Source organism: Borostomias antarcticus (genome assembly GCF_949987555.1).
Source record: "Borostomias antarcticus genome assembly, chromosome: 1".
Taxonomy (NCBI): domain Eukaryota; kingdom Metazoa; phylum Chordata; class Actinopteri; order Stomiiformes; family Stomiidae; genus Borostomias; species Borostomias antarcticus.
The window spans coordinates 41,106,551-41,124,050 of NC_140234.1; the positions used below are offsets into that span (position 1 = coordinate 41,106,551).

A 17,500-nucleotide genomic window follows, 5' to 3' on the forward strand; every position below is an offset into this window, starting at 1 on the left:
GTATAGTAGATCAGCCTGTGTACTTTCAACGAATGTATTATTAGACATAATATCATAATAATATATATAGCCTTCAACGACCTCGAGCTGCCTGCCTGATGGTCTCAGGGCTAAAGAGACCGCGCGTCGTTCCTCACCCTAACTATTGGCATGCTATCAATGAAAGAAAATACATTGTAAATAAACATGGTTTTAGGCTATTGTTTTTATGTAGGCCTATAGGTTAAGCTATTTGTGTTCATAAGATAACGTCATTGTAAACGAAAGTAGCCTATAGCCTATAATCCAATTGACTGGAACCAGGGGGTTTGACAAAAGTTAAGAGGCAATTAAATTTGTCTTGACTGCATTCAAGATGTATCTTTCACATTAAAACTACATACAAAGCTGGGAATGCTAAGAAAATTGCATATGTTTGCAAACTAAAACAAGTGAACACAATTTTACAATCGAAAAATGCTTATGAGGCCATTATTTTACTTATATGGGGCAAAAGTGGTTTCTCTTCCTGCTTCTGCCTAAGCCCTCCACAATACCACAACACAACGGTGTCATGTTTTACCGAAGGAGAAGTGAAGAAGACGGTAGCTAGCAGTAGCTAAAGCAGTTAGCTAATGTTAAGATCATTCCTCTAGCTGCTTTGCTACTAATGCGAGTTCGTCTCCGTTCCTGCCCGAGAAACAGAAGTTGAACTAATAGCATCAAAATCAAAATAGCTACAGGAATCATCGTTGTAAAGTTAGCTATCTGCTTTTTAGCCACCGACAGCTACCGTTAATATTATGGAAGCTGCTGTCGTGAGCTAACTTGCTATCACGGTTGTCGTATCTTTTTGTCTTGACTTGGAAAGAATCTTCTGGAGAAAAATGCAGTTTAAACCCAATTTATTGAGCACGCCATTCAGGTCAAATCTCGGCGGTACTGAATTCTCAGTCTCGTGTCTTCAGTTTTTAAACTGGCTTCAAGCCAGGAATCACATGACAAACAAACAATTTTGCATACGAGGGAGGTACATTTACAACTAGTCTTGTAATTGGTCAATAGGTGTCACTGAGCTCTGCCCCCCCTCCGGACATGGGGGCAGTCTTGGGGTTTTTCCGGTCCTGCTTTGATCACCTGTAGGCTTCCTGACTTCTTCTTCAGAGGTGCCATCTCTATTGTTCCTCAGGGGCAAAGGAATGTTGACTCAGGAAAGGACATGTGTTGTCATCTAGATGTTAAACTAATTAAGTTAACCAAGTTCCTACTGAATTGGAGTTTATTCATTATTCTTAATAAAATGATTACTACATGAGAGTAATACAGATGTATTGATGTAATACCGTATAAAAATACACTACATATCCCCCCTTCGAGGCGTCTTAACGCCTTGACACAAAACAACATTAAACATAACAAACAATTCCCAAAACACATACAAATAACCAAATCATCACACAACAACAAAGCAAATCGGGGGCCAGAGGTTACTAGCACTTAGCCCCTCCGAAGGAGAACAGCCCTCAGCGCTGTCTCATCTCCACGTCTCACGCTGGAGCCATCTTCAGACATCAAACCCCCAGGTGTCGCAATCCTCTCTGACACCCAGAGAACAATGTCCGCAGCAAGATGGTAAGCTCACCCCGTCCGAAACAGGGAGAACACTCCAGGAATGTCCAAGAATGACCCTCAAGTCATCCGTGACTCCACACAGTTCATAGCTTCATGCTGGTGAGGGGCAACCACGCCTTGGTAGCCCACTAAATGCACTCCAGGAAAATCTGTAAACATCAACACAGAACTACACAAAAAACAGAACATCCTATAGACATAGACTAAACCTAAATTACTACAAAACAGAACAATCTAACCAAGGAGACGTGTACACACACCTGAATCAAAAACACAGGTGAAATGTAGACGACCCCCTGCTGCCTGATTAAACAAGAGAACAATATACAAACAACAGATGACCGTCAGCCCCCAGGATGGCATACATCAGGCATGGCTAGGGCCCGGCCCCCAGGGTCCGCGGTACCTGTAAAACAACACTCAACACAAACCGAGGTTAATGACAGAGGGGAAGGCCTAACGCCAACTCCTCACAAACACATCATCATTATGTGAATGAAATTCATACAATATAATGCATAAATGAACAGCTTATGGCCATTCATTGACTATTGAAACACACGCTTTAGTCTTTCGGACCTCCCATTCAGGGCGCAATCCCGGGCTAGACCCCGTTCCGTCCGAGGCCTCAAGCCAGGCTCCCCTGGAATGAGAGCTCAGCCTTCTGCTTCCCGGTGTCTTCTTTTCAAAGCCCACCGATCACAGAAGCACTACTCGCCTACTAACGCATTCGCTTTTGGCTTGTAGTGGCCTGACTGTACATTGAGCCGAGCGCGGCGGCCATCTCAGGTCTTACTGCCATATGCGACCCGACCGGCCGGTGACCCAGTCGATAGCGATCCCGGACACCGTAGTGATTGTTAGTCACCCAGCTCAGAACCGACGGTCTGATCCTAATTCCACTTGTGCTATGAATATTAGAACTTTGACCGTTTTCACCAGCCTTGCCTATTCACAGAGGTCGTCTCTAACGCCCCTCTGCTTAGGTGTGGACTGTCGTCCACGTACCACACAGTGCCAACCCCTTAACGGCGACACAGTGCTGACTAGACGGTACCAGAGCAGTATGTTAATTCATACTTCCTCAGACACGGGGGCCTTCAGTCGTCTCCCCAGCACTATATGAAGATTTTAACGTGCCCTTTTGGGACCTTGCGGTCCCGCCCCCGTCTGTTGGAGTCTAGGTCCAGGGGTGCCCACTCCCCCTCCCTAAACTCCCAAATCAAAGTGAGAAACATAACCTATTTGAATTGACTAAACAGCTTTGTAAACCAATTATCTAAACTGATGTTATATGAAACCATAACTGAATACTCCTACTATTATGAAATTCCTGTAATAAACTGAACTTAGCATCAAATCATTGATAATCATTCAACACACATGACTTTTGGTTTTTGTTTTTCTGAACAAAAAGATGGTTCATACTCTAGAGTCCATACTCAACTAGTTTGCTTCTATAATAATCTTCTGGAGACAAGCGTTTCTCCAAAATGTCACAGATGTAATAAAAATGTTCCTCATCACTTCAACTTCAGTAATGAACTCAGGCTCAGAGGTGACAACGTAGGTTATCACCGCTATCATTCTCCTAAAAAATTGATTCTAAAAACTTAAGAAATACTTATTGTATTGTAAATTGCTGATGACATCTAGCCAATGACATGTTCAACTTCCTATTCACCCCCCCTTTTTTTTTTTTTTTTCTTTTAAATACTTCAGAATTAATAATCTCCCCTGTCTGAGGTTGTTGGAAAACAGGGAACGGGAGTGAAGATTATATCATTGGTTGTTGTTGTTATTGTTCTGCAAAACAACAGCTTGTTACTACTCCTCTTCTATCCATTTTCCATTCAAGAGCTGACTTTGAGTGAGTTTCCGCTTCAGCTCAGCATCTTGTTCCTTCAACTACTTTCCAATTACCTTCAACTACTTCCTAATCTCCTTCAACTACTTCCTAATTTCCTTCAATTCTTCTTAATCTGGTACATCCTTGGTCCATGTTGTATCATCTTCCTTCGAGTCAGACTCCTCACTCTCTTCTTCACTACTGCTACTAGTCTGTTTCATTAGCAACACTTCCTTTCTATACAGCACCTGTCATAATCTTTCTAATACTTTCATCATATCCTCCAATATCCACTCCTTCATCTACAGAAGAGTCACTGTCGCTTCCACTTTCCCTTTTTATCCATCTACTTCTTCTTCTTTTCAGCTGGTATCAGATGCTTATCTAATTTCTTGGTTTTGCGCTTCACATCAAGATGAGTTACAACGGTCGTCCTGGCATTTCCCTTCTGCCTAATATCATTATTAACATCTCTGATTACATATCTTCCCTCAGTATTTAGCACAAGTAACTGTGTATAAGCCATATTAGATTCCCTCCTAATGTCATAAGAATGCGAAGTCAAAACTTAATTCATGTGGGAGAACAGAGCATCACTCACTCAACAGCTTGTCCGTTGTGCTGTTGACTTCCTCTACTTCGGTTGGAGCTATAATTACTGCTTCTAATGCTGTGTTCTGTATCCGTCCCACTTTACTGAACAGCGTCAAGACTATTTAAGATCCTCATAACTTAATAAACTGTTAACAATTCAAACTATCAATAAACCTATTAAGAATCTAACACTATAAAAATGAAGCTTTATCAATTATGTAATTAATAAAGAAATGAACGCTCAATCACTCACAGACATAGGACACTTCTTGCTCTGCCTAAACTGCCTATCCAGATATACTCCTGCTCAATCTCAACCCTAGTCTTCAGCACAGGGAGCGATCGGTCCCATTTAAGCACTTTTAATTTTTGCAAATTAAAAACCACAAAGCCCGGTTTGACGCAAGCTTAGGGTATTGTGCACCAGAGGACAATCCCCTCATTAATCGCTGTATGCCAGAAAATAATGAATTAAAATAAAAAATATTTTGACGTAGACATCGAAATGTCCACACCACTTTGCCTGTCAGCAAGTTGAGTCCTATTGTCCGTTCACTCAGTCCTTTCACTCCATACACACAATATGCAAAGCGTAGTATATGTATGCACGTCTATATCGCTCTACTAAAGCAACGCTTAAACTGATGTTTATTCTATCAAAAACCAAGACACCTTTAAACCAGATATCCAACAGACCACCAATCACTCAAAAACCAAAGCTCATCACCAAACCATCTACATCCATTTAACAATTAAACACCCTCAAAACCACTTATATCCAGTATCAAGTAGAATTATTATATATATAATATTTATAATAACAAAAAGTTGAATAACTATAAATAATTAATCAAGTAATCAATAAAATATTGAAGAATTAATCAATTAATGAACTAACCATGTATCCTTATTATCAAATCAAGTAACCAAACCAATCAATCACCTTATCATAAAACACCAAGCCTCAAATGCAGGTCAACCACTCAAAACAATTAAATCAGGTGATCAGTCTAGTTCAATTAATGAGCATTAATCAGCAATTCAGGCTTACTTTTCAAGCAGGTGATGGATGGGTGGATGGATGGATGGCTGGTATGGACAAAAGCTTTTCCGGATATCACTGCAAACAGATTGACTCAAAGGGGAAAACCCAATTAATCACCAAGCACTGATAATTAAAAATAAATGTGTTATTAACAATCCATTATTCTAAAGTCAAACTGTCATAAAACACACGAATACTCAAACAAATATAGAAAGCGGTCATATCTAACAAAGGCCACACGATGGCAGCATTGAACCACCTATTACACTTGAATCAATACAATAGACCAACGTGAACTGCAATCTAAACGCCACTAGATGGAGGCATAGGACAACAGAGGTGAGAAGGATGAAAGATTTCTAAATATCCCTAAAATCTGGCTAACGCTACACCATTTCTCAATTTATGAAGATTGAGAAGGGTTTATTAATAAAAGTTATAATTGACTAGTGGATTTATAAATTAACTTATTCTTATCTAATCCAGTCGTCCCATACACCGCACGACCCACTGGATGAATTATCTGTCCCTAATTTCTAAAGACAGGAAAGAGAGAGAAATAAGAGTGAAAGAAAGAGAGAGAGACAGATAGATAGAGAGAGAAACACAATTGGGTGACTTCACACCTACAAACCACAGCACAACCCCCCTGGCCAGTGAACGCGTTTCACCGACCCCCCCCTCTTCACAGCTGTTTTATGAGGGGGGAGCTACTCACCCACAAAAGACAATTAAACAGGAAATATCAGCCAATATTATTTACATTAACTCAACTTTAAAACCTTACAATGTATAAAACCAACAAACACACAATCTCAACTTTTAAACTTTAAAGCACAAAACCCACAACGCACGCTCTCCTTTCACTCTCTCGTTCACACCTCAACTTTCACACCTCACACAGCCCGTCTCCTCACACACACACACACACACAGGCCTACAATATCCAGTCCCACGTGGAGGAGAGAACAAAGACGCAGGCACACACACAATACAGGCCTTACAGTATCAATCACCCACGTGGAGGAGACAACAAGGAAACTTCCTTCCCTCAACCTTTCATTCAGAAAGTAAGATTAAACCAATCTCAAATATCTACAATAGACAATAAACATTTTACACAAGACAAATAGCAGACTGCTAAAAACGTACTTTAAAACGAGACAATACAGGACTCCGGTTTAGCCTGCTTTACATACTGGTACCTCACACATTTAACAAAAATATGCAATCCTATGCATTTAATTTAACCGGTTTTTTTAGAGACCTGGAACCCCACTCTGGAGCTCCCGTCTTATCTGAACTCTGCGCTTTGTATGCGTCTTTCTAAGACAATGCCCATACCAAGTAATACCAAGTACTCAGCGCAACAATGCGTACACAATTTAATCTATTTCTCCTTATTTATTGGAAGTTCTTTACGGCGAAAGCATAAAATGATTTGCAAGACAGTTAACCTCGATCAAGACTCGCAAAGTCGTTCACTCTTTGTCTTCCTTTGGCCGTTAGGTTCACGTGAGGTAATTGAAGTCGCTATCTTTCAAGGGTCTTGCAAACGTAGCTAGAATCGCCGTCCCGTCTCCGTCGTCAATATGTCGTATCTTTTTGTCTTGACTTGGAAAGAATCTTCTGGAGAAAAATGCAGTTTAAACCCAATTTATTGAGCACGCCATTCAGGTCAAATCTCGGCGGTACTGAATTCTCAGTCTCGTGTCTTCAGTTTTTAAACTGGCTTCAAGCCAGGAATCACATGACAAACAAACAATTTTGCATACGAGGGAGGTACATTTACAACTAGTCTTGTAATTGGTCAATAGGTGTCACTGAGCTCTGCCCCCCCTCCGGACATGGGGGCAGTCTTGGGGTTTTTCCGGTCCTGCTTTGATCACCTGTAGGCTTCCTGACTTCTTCTTCAGAGGTGCCATCTCTATTGTTCCTCAGGGGCAAAGGAATGTTGACTCAGGAAAGGACATGTGTTGTCATCTAGATGTTAAACTAATTAAGTTAACCAAGTTCCTACTGAATTGGAGTTTATTCATTATTCTTAATAAAATGATTACTACATGAGAGTAATACAGATGTATTGATGTAATACCGTATAAAAATACACTACACGGTCTTATCGTGCAGCTTCACAGCCTGCTATTAGCAGACAGCACTAAAGTTGACAAAATCACACTTGCACATCATTAGAATTCCAACCATTTATATGGGATTTATCATTCAACTAAACATGGACCCTGAATACTACCTGATATTTCAACCTGCTGCCATCAGTGATCGGCGCGTCTGCTTGTTTGAGTCATGAATATCTTACGCAGTTACATTCCATGTAGTGTCCCCAAACTGTTAAATCATTCCCCATGTATAGTTCACTATGAGTCACACTCAATACATCCATGGTAATAGGGAATAGGGAGTGAGTGAACCATTTCAAATACATCTCTGGTCATCTCCGTTAGCCATCTTACTCGTCCTGATGCCATGTTCCATATGAGAACACTCAGCCTAATGTATTAAACTTCTACTTGTCCCGACAGTTAATAGATATAGACCCGGCGACAGTTACAGAGATAGAAACTATGAATAGATAGGCTTTGTTCGTAATAATTAAATTACAACCAGACAGAGAACAAGGAGTTTGAGAACGGTAGGCTCATCTAATGTGCGAGATGAGCTACAGCAATGGGTCAATGAGTGGTATAACTGCGCCCCTATGGGCAGGCGAGCGGTGGTGCGGAATGCCGTAAAGCGCCTGTTAGAATACCGCGGGTCAAGTTACATTCTTATGTTCCCACATCTGTACCGCCCCCTCACCCTCCATCATACATTCAAAATCATGTGTCTGAAATCCAAACGGTACAACGCCTGCTTATTCTGCATCACCCGGGGCTCGAACTCACAACCAGACACGAAGGGAAGGTCATGTTCTTGTTGAGCCAAGTGAGAAGCTGGCAGTTTGGCCTTCGCTTGATCTTCTAATAAAACTTCTTAAGTTATACGAAACAACGTTCTCAAACAAACTTAAATCACCCATGTGGTAGCCTTAATGTATGTATGTATGTATGTATGTATGTATGTATGTATGTATGTATGTATGTATGTATGTATGTATGTATGTATGTATGTATGTATGTATGTATGTATGAGGTTCTATCCGCTTCATGAATGACAAACTGGCTGGGGTGTGTGTTTTTTGGATCCTCTTCCTAATTGCAGAGTAACTGCATGTGTGCTCAATCAGTGGCCAATCAATCTGGCCGGATGAACTGTAGTCTAATGTCTAATTTTAGTATTAGTTACAGTAATGTATAGTAGTAAATGACTGTAATGTAATGTAGTCCCTGGACAGTTTAAACACAGAAGAACAGGCAGGTAAATGATCTGCTGCTTCATGTGAATGACGGCTGTGTTGTCCAACTCTAGATGTTGCTCTCCGTACCAGGAGGTCAGAAGGGTCGCTACAGCTCGCTGTGTAGCGATGACGAGCTCCTAGACGACGAGCCCGTCAACCAGTGAGTGACCTCTGACCTCTAGGGACCTTAAAGGACACACACAGACACACACACATGCACACAGTGCTTTCCCTGCTCCATGGTTAACCGTTGTAGAAGTAGTTGACCTCTCCCTGACCCCTCTGTGACCTCTCCCTGACCTCTCTTCCAGTCGTGACTCGTGGCAGGACTTAGGGCTTGGCTCCGCCCACGGGAGTGTCTACCTGCCCGTCGCGGGTCGCCTGGCTCCTCCCCCTCCACGGGAAGACTCCTCCCAGCTCTCCACCCTCATCAAGATGGGCTGGCTGGACAAGAACCCACCTCAGGGGTATGTTGGTGCGCGCACACACACACACACACACATGCGCACACACAAACACACACACACACATGCACACACACAAACACACACGCATGCGCACACACACACACACAAACACGCACGCACGCATGCATGCAAGCACTAACACAGACACACACACACCCCACCCCTCTCACCTCCCCTGTTTATTGTTTGTTTATTGTTTGTTTATTGTTTGTTTATTGTTTACGGCCCCTCTGCTCTGCAGGTATCTGTACTACCAGCGCCGCTGGGTGAAGCTGGAGACGGACTACTTGAGATACTTTGACAGTGACAAGGTACAGTAGCTGCTCTGGCTTTGACAGTGACAAGGTACATAGCTGCTCTGGCTTTGACAGTGACGAGGTACAGGAACTGTTCTGGCCTGGGTCGGCAGTCAGCTCTGGCTAACACCGGGTTCACGACAGATAAGGAGGCGCTGCGCGGCGTCAGTTCTCACGCGAGCGAGCAACAGCCTGGCTGCTCACTAGGGATGGGAATTGAAAACCGGTTCTTGTTGAGAACCGGTTCCCAGTGAATCGAATCCTTAACGATTCCGCTATCGATTCCTGTCGTTGCTGCGCATGTGCAATGTCGTCACACGCACCTTGTTTTGTTCTGCCTTGTTTTGTTTTATTAGACCGCGGTAGAAGAAGCCAGCAACATAAACGTTCGATAGAGTGGTTACATTTCACGCGACAAGATGACAACACGGCCACTTGCAATGCTTGCAAAAACCTATATCATCAAAGGGGGGAAATACTACAAATATGCAAAAACATTTGGCCACACAGCATGCAATAACTTTGCAGGAATGTCCCGTTTTTGATGCGCTCCGGAGTGACGACAGCAGCGCAGCTAACGTTAGTATAGTCGAAGGTAAACTCCTCCAGAGTCCCTGTCTATTGTGTTAGTGCCATTTGTTTAATTGTGTAAACCAGCTTTCACTATATGAATAATCTCCATTTCCATCCATGTAATTTAGATGATGACGTTCAGAGTCAGGCTGGTGGTAGTCGGTCTGAAAAAATACTGTTTTGTTTATGTCAGTTTTATTTTTAGTTCAAGATGAATACACCTAAAAAAACAGCACTGTAATTGGCATGTTCAAAGTAGTACATATAAAAGAAAATTTATGTTAATAAACCTGTTTGTACTATTTTTTTCCCAGTGAGAATCAATAAGAGAATCGCTAAGGAATCGGATCGATAAGCAGAATCGAAAATGGAATCAGAATCGCTAAAATTGTATAAATTCCCATCCCTACTGTTCACACCAGAAACCCTCTGCGTCGATCACCAAGCCATTCTGCCCCTCTGCGTCGCTCACCAAGCCGTTCTGCCCCTCTGCGTCACTCACCACGCCGCTCTGCCCCTCTGCGTCGCTCACCGAGCCGTTCTGCCCCTCTGCGTCGCTCACCGAGCTGTTCTGCCCCTCTGCGTCGCTCACCGAGCCGTTCTGCCCCTCTGCGTTGCTCACCGAGCCGTTCTCCCTTCTGCGTCTCTCACCGAGCCGTTCTGCCCCTCTGCGTCGCTCACCGAGCTGTTCTGCCCCTCTGCGTCGCTCACCAAGCCGTTCTGCCCCTCTGCGTTGCTCACTGAGCCGTTCTCCCTTCTGCGTCTCTCACCGAGCCGTTCTGCCCCTCTGCGTCGCTCACCGAGCCGTTCTGCCCCTCTGCGTCGCTCACCGAGCCGTTCTGCCCCTCTGAGTCGCTCATCGAGCCGTTCTTTCCCTCTGCATTGCTCACCGAGCCGTTCTTCCCCTCTGCGTGGCTAACCGAGCCGTTCTGCCCCTCTGCATCACTCACCGAGCCGTTCTGCCCTTCTGCACTTTATTCACACACATTTGAAAAAACACACTAGACGGCAAAGCTAGCCGGCTGCCGAGCTCCGTGCCACGCAGCGGCCAGCGTGAACGGTCAAACATGGGCGCTTCCACAGTTCAAAGGAAACTGTCCACGCTTCACAACGCTTCACGGCATTTCACGGCATTTCACAGCACTTCACGGCGCATCCACAGCCAGTCTGAACAGGTCATGCCTCAGTTTGCGTTTCCTTTCTTCTCCTGTTAAGAGGTGCTACAGTAGTTGTAACTACTAGTTGTTGAAACTGAGGATGTCTAAAGTGTTAGTTTGTATGAAACTGAAGATGTTGAAAGTGTTAGTTTGTATGAAACTGAAGATGTTGAAAGTGTTAGTTTGTATGAAAGATGTTGAAAGTGTAGTTTGTAAGGAAGTGAGGATGTCTAAAGTGTAGTTTGTATGGAAGTGAGGATGTCTAAAGTGTAGTTTGTATGGAAGTGAGGATGTCTAAAGTGTAGTTTGTATGGAAGTGAGGATGTCTAAAGTGTATTTTGTTGTCTGGTCCAGGAAGTGTACTCGAAGAGGTTCATATCGACGGCAGACATAACAGAGGTCACCAACGTGGGAGAGTTGAAGTTTGAGGTGGTTACCATCAACAGGACCTTCCTCTTCAGAGCAGATAGCGATTGTAAGCATCAGCCTGTGTGTGTGTGTGAGTGAGTGAGTGAGTGAGTGAGTGAGTGAGTGAGGGAGGGAGGGAGGGAGGGAGGGAGGGAGGGAGGGAGTGAGTGAGTGAGTGAGTGAGTGAGTGAGTGAGTGAGTGAGTGAGTGAGTGTGTGTGTGTGTGTGTTTAATATGATTTGTGATTGGACAGAACAGGAAATGTCTGTTTCAGTGTGTTTTTATATAGCTGTGTGTGTGTGTTTATATATAGCTGTGTGTGTGTGTTATATATAGCTGTGTGTGTGTTTATATATAGCTGTGTGTGTGTGTGTGTTTATATAGCTCTGTGTGTGTGTTTATATAGCTGTGTGGGTGTGTTTATATAGCTCTGTGTGTGTGTGTGTTTATATAGCTGTGTGTGTGTTTATATAGCTGTGTATGTGTGTTTATATAGCTCTGTGTGTGTGTGTTTATATAGCTGTGTGTGTGTTTATATAGCTGTGCGTGTGTGTTTATATAGCTGTGTGTGTGTGTGTGTGTGTGTGTTTATATAGCTGTGTGTGTGTGTGTGTTTATATAGCTGTGTGTGGGTGTGTGTGTTTGTGTGTGGTTGTTGAGCAACAGATGTGGTAAAGCAGCAGTGTACTGGCTTGCATGACTAAAGGCATGTAACTTTGTGCATGTGTATTTATACTGCGTGTGTGTGCTTGCGTGTGTGTGTGTGTGTATGCGTGTGTGTGTGTGTGTAGTGGAGAGGAGTGAGTGGGTGTCAGCGCTGCAGGACTTAACGAGGGGGCGTCAGAGGGGCAGTGTGGAGATGACCCCTGGTTCACCTCTGACCCCGACACAGCAGGGCTACCTGGAGCTCCGTGGCCTGCGCTCCAAACTCTACACCGTGGTCGCCGGGGACAAGGTCTACCTCTACAAGAACATGGAGGTGTGTGTGTGTGTGTGTGTTTATATATAGCGGTGTGTGTGTGTGTGTCTGTGTGTGTGTGTCTGTGTGTGTGTGTGTTTATATATAGCGGTGTGTGTGTGTGTGTGTGTGTATGTGTGTTTATATATAGCTGTGTGTGTGTGTGTGTGTTTATATATAGCTGTGTGTGTGTGTGTTTATATATAGCTGTGTGTGTGTATATGTGTGTGTGTGTATGTGTGTGTGTGCGTGTCTGCTGTGGTGTTTCCAGGACTACCATCTGCGCATCGGCATCACGTCCATCGACATGAACGTAGGAAACGTTAAAGACATGGACCGACGCAGCTTCGACCTCACCACACCCTACCGCATATTCAGGTACACACCAGACACACACACACACACAAAGACACGGCATAAATGTGTGATAAATAAGTTGGTCACTTGTGGTCTACGGCTCCAGGTCACGTTTGAGCCTTACTATAATACAGCGGTTGCTTCCATCTGGTGGCCAAAACACTTGATTGGCGCCGAGGTAGTCTCATGGTTCAAGAAAAGCAGTGTTGTGCGCAAAGAAGGGTATATATTTGCGAGCCCTTACGAGACAACACCGAGTGCAAAACCAGCTAACAACAACACCATTTTACTAGCAACTAGCTAATAACAACAGTTTTAGCTAGCGAACTAGCTACCATTCTTACTAAGTAGCTACTGTTCTCATTAGCTTGATAGCGCTAGCTAACTGGTGTTTGTGGTCATTTAGTAGCACATAACAGTGTTAGCTATCGTTAGCTAGCTAGCCATACAGCTAGAATACCAGCTAGCTAGCTAGCTATTCACAGGGGACATGAGCACCATCCACGTCAACACAGGGCTCAGACACGGAGAAGGGGATCGGGCTGGTTTGCTCCACGCCAGCGACGGCTGGATTGTATATTTAACTCAGTGGTTCTCAAACTTTTTCTGCCCAAGGCACACCAAAGGGCAAGCCAAAATCTCAAGGCACACCTATGTTCATATCCATGCAAAATAGCCCCTATAACATGTGCTATTACTCTTATGACTCACTGTTAATTTTTATTTAATGCCTATTTGCTAATGCCAAACAATACAAACATCTCTATAACTCAAAATATTTATTAACAAAATAATTGAAGAATTAATTTAAAGCTTTATAGATTAAAATCAAAGCAGCAATACACCCATTAAACCAGACAGGTCACAACATTAAAGTGAGGTCATGGAACTTAAGAGGAAGAGACAGAAGTGCGTGTGTGTGTGTGTGTGTGTGTGTGTGTGTGTGTGTGTGTGTGTGTGTGTGTGTGTGTGTGTGTGTGTGTGTGAGCGAGAGAGAGAGAAGGAGAGAGAGAGAGAGGAGGGGTAGATCTGGCCTGAGACAGCAGTAGGCTTATCCCTGGTGTACAGTAATCATAACTCTTTACAGAGAGAAGGCCTGAGAATGAAAACTAATTTGTATAACAGGAACTACTAAACACAATTAAACTGAGTATGCATTCAGTTAAAAAAACAAAAAACTTTAGTCTAAAATTGTGCTGTGCGTTTGCAGGTGAGGCAAGCAGGATGAACTGGAGGCACAGCACAAAAGCACAGAAAAAAGACTATTAATCTTTTAGAAAGTTTCAGAAATATAATATCTTATTATCTATTCTTCATTTATATGTATATACACCTTGATGATTATTTAATTATGAATGAATAGTTATTGAAATGAGGCTGAACAGATCCTTATTATAATGTGTTGCCAAATTGTAGGCCTAATTAGCCTATAATGTGTTAAAGAAATTATAAGTGTAATTTAAAATTGAATCAGTAACATTTACTATTATCAATAGGTTTTGCCTACTTACAAGCTAGTGAGACACATGTGCCTGTCGCTGGCCGCAGATTTTCTAAATCCTTGGTGGTACTGAAGAGAGGGCCACTGGCAAGTCCTGTTCAACAGAGAGGCGCGACCTGCTCTTGTTCTTCATATACTGTTGTGCCCCCACGCCCGAGCCAGTCTCGGTCACGTTCCCAGTCCCACTCAGCACGTCACCCTTGAGGTTGGGCCAGGCGTCTCCTTCCGCAGCAGGTGTGGACTGTTTCAATCAGGCCAGCTGAAGCCAATCACCACCTGGGCTCAGCACTACTTAAGGCTGCGGAAGACAGACGTCGGGCACTTGAACGTTGACAACTGTTGGCTCCCTCCCGTGTAAGACCAGTGTCTCCCAGCTCCACCCGCGCCGTCCACCGGACTCCCCTTCCAAGCTCCTACTCCTCCGCTCCTCCCAACCTCCCTCTTGTTTCTACCCCTGGACCCCCCGTGCCTCCCAACCCCGGATCCCCTCGGACGGACCTCCCCCCCTGCTCTCTACCCTGGACTACCTCCTGGACTCTCCCTCTCGGACTCTCCCTCGTTAGTTTTAGTTCCGCAGCACATTTTCAACACGCTGCCCTACATCTACACTTGCACCACACATAGGTTACACATGGACACTTGCAAGACACACACATAGTCAAGTACTGTACACATCCCATTGACATTTTGACCACGCACACACACACACACACACACATTAGACCAGTTAAGTTTTGTTTCATTAAACTTTTGAAACCTGTTCGGTTCTCCGTCTCTGCTTCTGGGGTCCCAGGCACATTTGGCTACTCTGCACCGTAGGGTTGTAACATAAACACCAGAGTAGAGAACGCCAGCTCACACAGGTAGGTAGTGGGGAACTGAAGAAGTTGCTCAATAGTGTGGCTGGAGATGGTCGGGTACTCTGATGCAGAAGCCAACCAAAACTGATCCAGAGGGAGCTCTCTCAATTTGAGTTTCAGTGTGCGGTCCATACGGAGCTCTGCGCATTCCTCTCTCTCTCTCTCTCAAAGTGAGATTTTCTGTTGATGCTTCCTGGTTGAATGGGTCTCGAATCCAGTCACAGTCCTCGATGTCGTCCACATGTGGGAAGTAGCGCTCAAACCTCTCTTTAAGGCCGGATTCATAGTCGATGCAAACTACATAAGCGCAAGGAACGCAAGCTTCGCAAGGCCTTGCAAGATCTCGTTGCGTCCTTGCGTGTGTCATGCCGAAATTTGTCACTTGACGCAAGCAAAAGTCCAATTCCTTGCGTTTCCACAAAACAAAACACAGAACGCAAGCTCTCGAGTCATGTTGGAGCTTGCGTTCACAACGTAGCTTGCATTGTTTACGTCGACTATGAATCAAGGTGCGCAGCAAATACAGTGTGCTCTCTGTCTGCCTGGGGCGCGGCTGATGTCAGTGGGAACATTTCGAATTCGATTATGAACTATTCCAGCCAATCCGAATCGAATATTTACCCAGGCCATGAACTAATAATAAAATAACCATTATAATATTTATTTATTTATTATTATTATTATTTTACATAAATTGTCACAAAATTGCACGGCACACCCGGACTTGCCTCATGGCACACCAGTGTGCCGCAGCACACCGTTTGAGAACCACTGATTTAACTAACGGCTGTATTGTGTTTGAGCAACGCTTATATGTGGCACTGTGTCATAGAGCATAAGTGGACCAACTTGTCTATTAAACAATTATGCAGTGCTAAACAGTACGGTGGTACACACATACACACATGCACAGACACACACACACGCACACACCACACACACACACACACGCACACACCACACACACGCACACAGACAGACACACACACACATACATGCAGGCCCTACTGCATATTCAGGTATACATAAGACACATACCACACACACTCACACACACACACACACACACACACACACACACACACACACACACACACACACACACACACACACACATACATGCAGGCCCTACTGCACATTCAGGTATACACAAGACACATACCACACCCACCTACCCACACACACGCACGCACGCACACACACACTCACACACAGACACACACTCACAATCTATCTATAGAGCTTTTTTCTATATATAGCAGGTTTTCTCTATTTATGATACAATTCCAGCCATTCTCAGCGAATCAGAGCGAGCTCAGCTGGAAAGGATGAGTATGCTGAAGGGCCTTTGTGTATGTCTGTGCGTGTGTGTGTGTGTGTGTGTGTGTGTGTGTGAGAGAGAGAGAGAGAGAGAGAGAGGGAGAGAGAGAAAGAAGGGGTGTTGAAAGACCATGGTGTTTGACAGATGAAAGGAGGAAGTGAAACTTGAGGGTTTGAATCAAGCTGCTCAGAGGCCACGAGTCTGTCGTTCCGTGTGTGTGTTTCTGTGTGTGTCTGTGTGTGTGTGTGTGTGTGTGTGTGTGTAGGGGAGGAGGGCAGAGTGGCTGGCCACATCTGTGTGTGCTGCTGAAGAACAGATATTCCATTTGGATTCCTGCTGGATGCTAGCGTGTTAGCGTGCTAGCGCGTTAGCGTGTTGCTGCTGTGCTGGAAACAGATGTAGTCCCCATAATGTCGGCGCTAACGTTTAGCCACACGTGCGCGCGCGTGTGTAGCTTCCTGGCTGAGACGGAGCAGCTGAAGGACCAGTGGGTGGCCGCCATGCGCGACGCCATCGGAGAGGCTCTGTCCAATAGTGAGGTGGCCGAGAAGATCTGGGCGTTGCCGAGCAACGGTTGCTGTGCCGACTGTGGGGATGCCAAACCGGAGTGGGCCGCCATCAACCTGTGTGTGGTGGTCTGCAAACGCTGCGCAGGTGTGTGTATGTGTGTGTGTGTGTGTGTGTGTGGTGCTCTGCAAACCCGCAGGTGTGTGTGTGTGTATGTGTATGTGTGGTCTGCAAACGCTGCACAGGTGGGTGGTGTGTGTGTGTGTGTGTGTGTGTGTGTGTGTGTGTGTGTGTGTGTGTGTGTGTGTGTGTATGGGTGTGGTGGTCAGCAAACGCGGCGCAGGTTTGTGTGCGGGTGTGTGTGTGTGCGTGCCTGTGTGCGTGCGTGTGTGTGTGTGTTGGAGACATTTAGGTCTCTTGATTATGACCTGCTTCATTTTGAACACTTTTGTGCAGATTCACTACAGAATTCTACATTGTGGGACACCTGTCATTAAATTGTGCCTTTGGTGTGTGTGTGTGTGTGTGTGTGTGTGTACGTGTATGTATATTGTTTGTGTTTCTGTATAATATGTATGTGTGGATACGGGTGCACGTGTGTGTGTGTGTGTGTGTGTGTGTGTGAGTGTACGTGTGTGTGT

The 17,500-nt window shown here is 44.5% G+C and overlaps 1 protein-coding gene across 1 annotated transcript in view; it reads left to right on the forward strand.

Moving 5' to 3' along the window:
• arap1 (ArfGAP with RhoGAP domain, ankyrin repeat and PH domain 1) overlaps nucleotides 1-17,500 on the forward strand; it is a 76,659-nt gene that overhangs the window by 6,775 nt on the left and 52,384 nt on the right. The window contains exons 3-9 of the mRNA XM_084441364.1: nucleotides 8,526-8,614; nucleotides 8,766-8,921; nucleotides 9,163-9,232; nucleotides 11,302-11,422; nucleotides 12,147-12,334; nucleotides 12,585-12,691; nucleotides 16,807-17,006. Coding sequence (XP_084297490.1) covers nucleotides 8,526-8,614; nucleotides 8,766-8,921; nucleotides 9,163-9,232; nucleotides 11,302-11,422; nucleotides 12,147-12,334; nucleotides 12,585-12,691; nucleotides 16,807-17,006 — 931 coding nt within the window. The remainder of the gene's footprint in view (nucleotides 1-8,525; nucleotides 8,615-8,765; nucleotides 8,922-9,162; nucleotides 9,233-11,301; nucleotides 11,423-12,146; nucleotides 12,335-12,584; nucleotides 12,692-16,806; nucleotides 17,007-17,500) is intronic.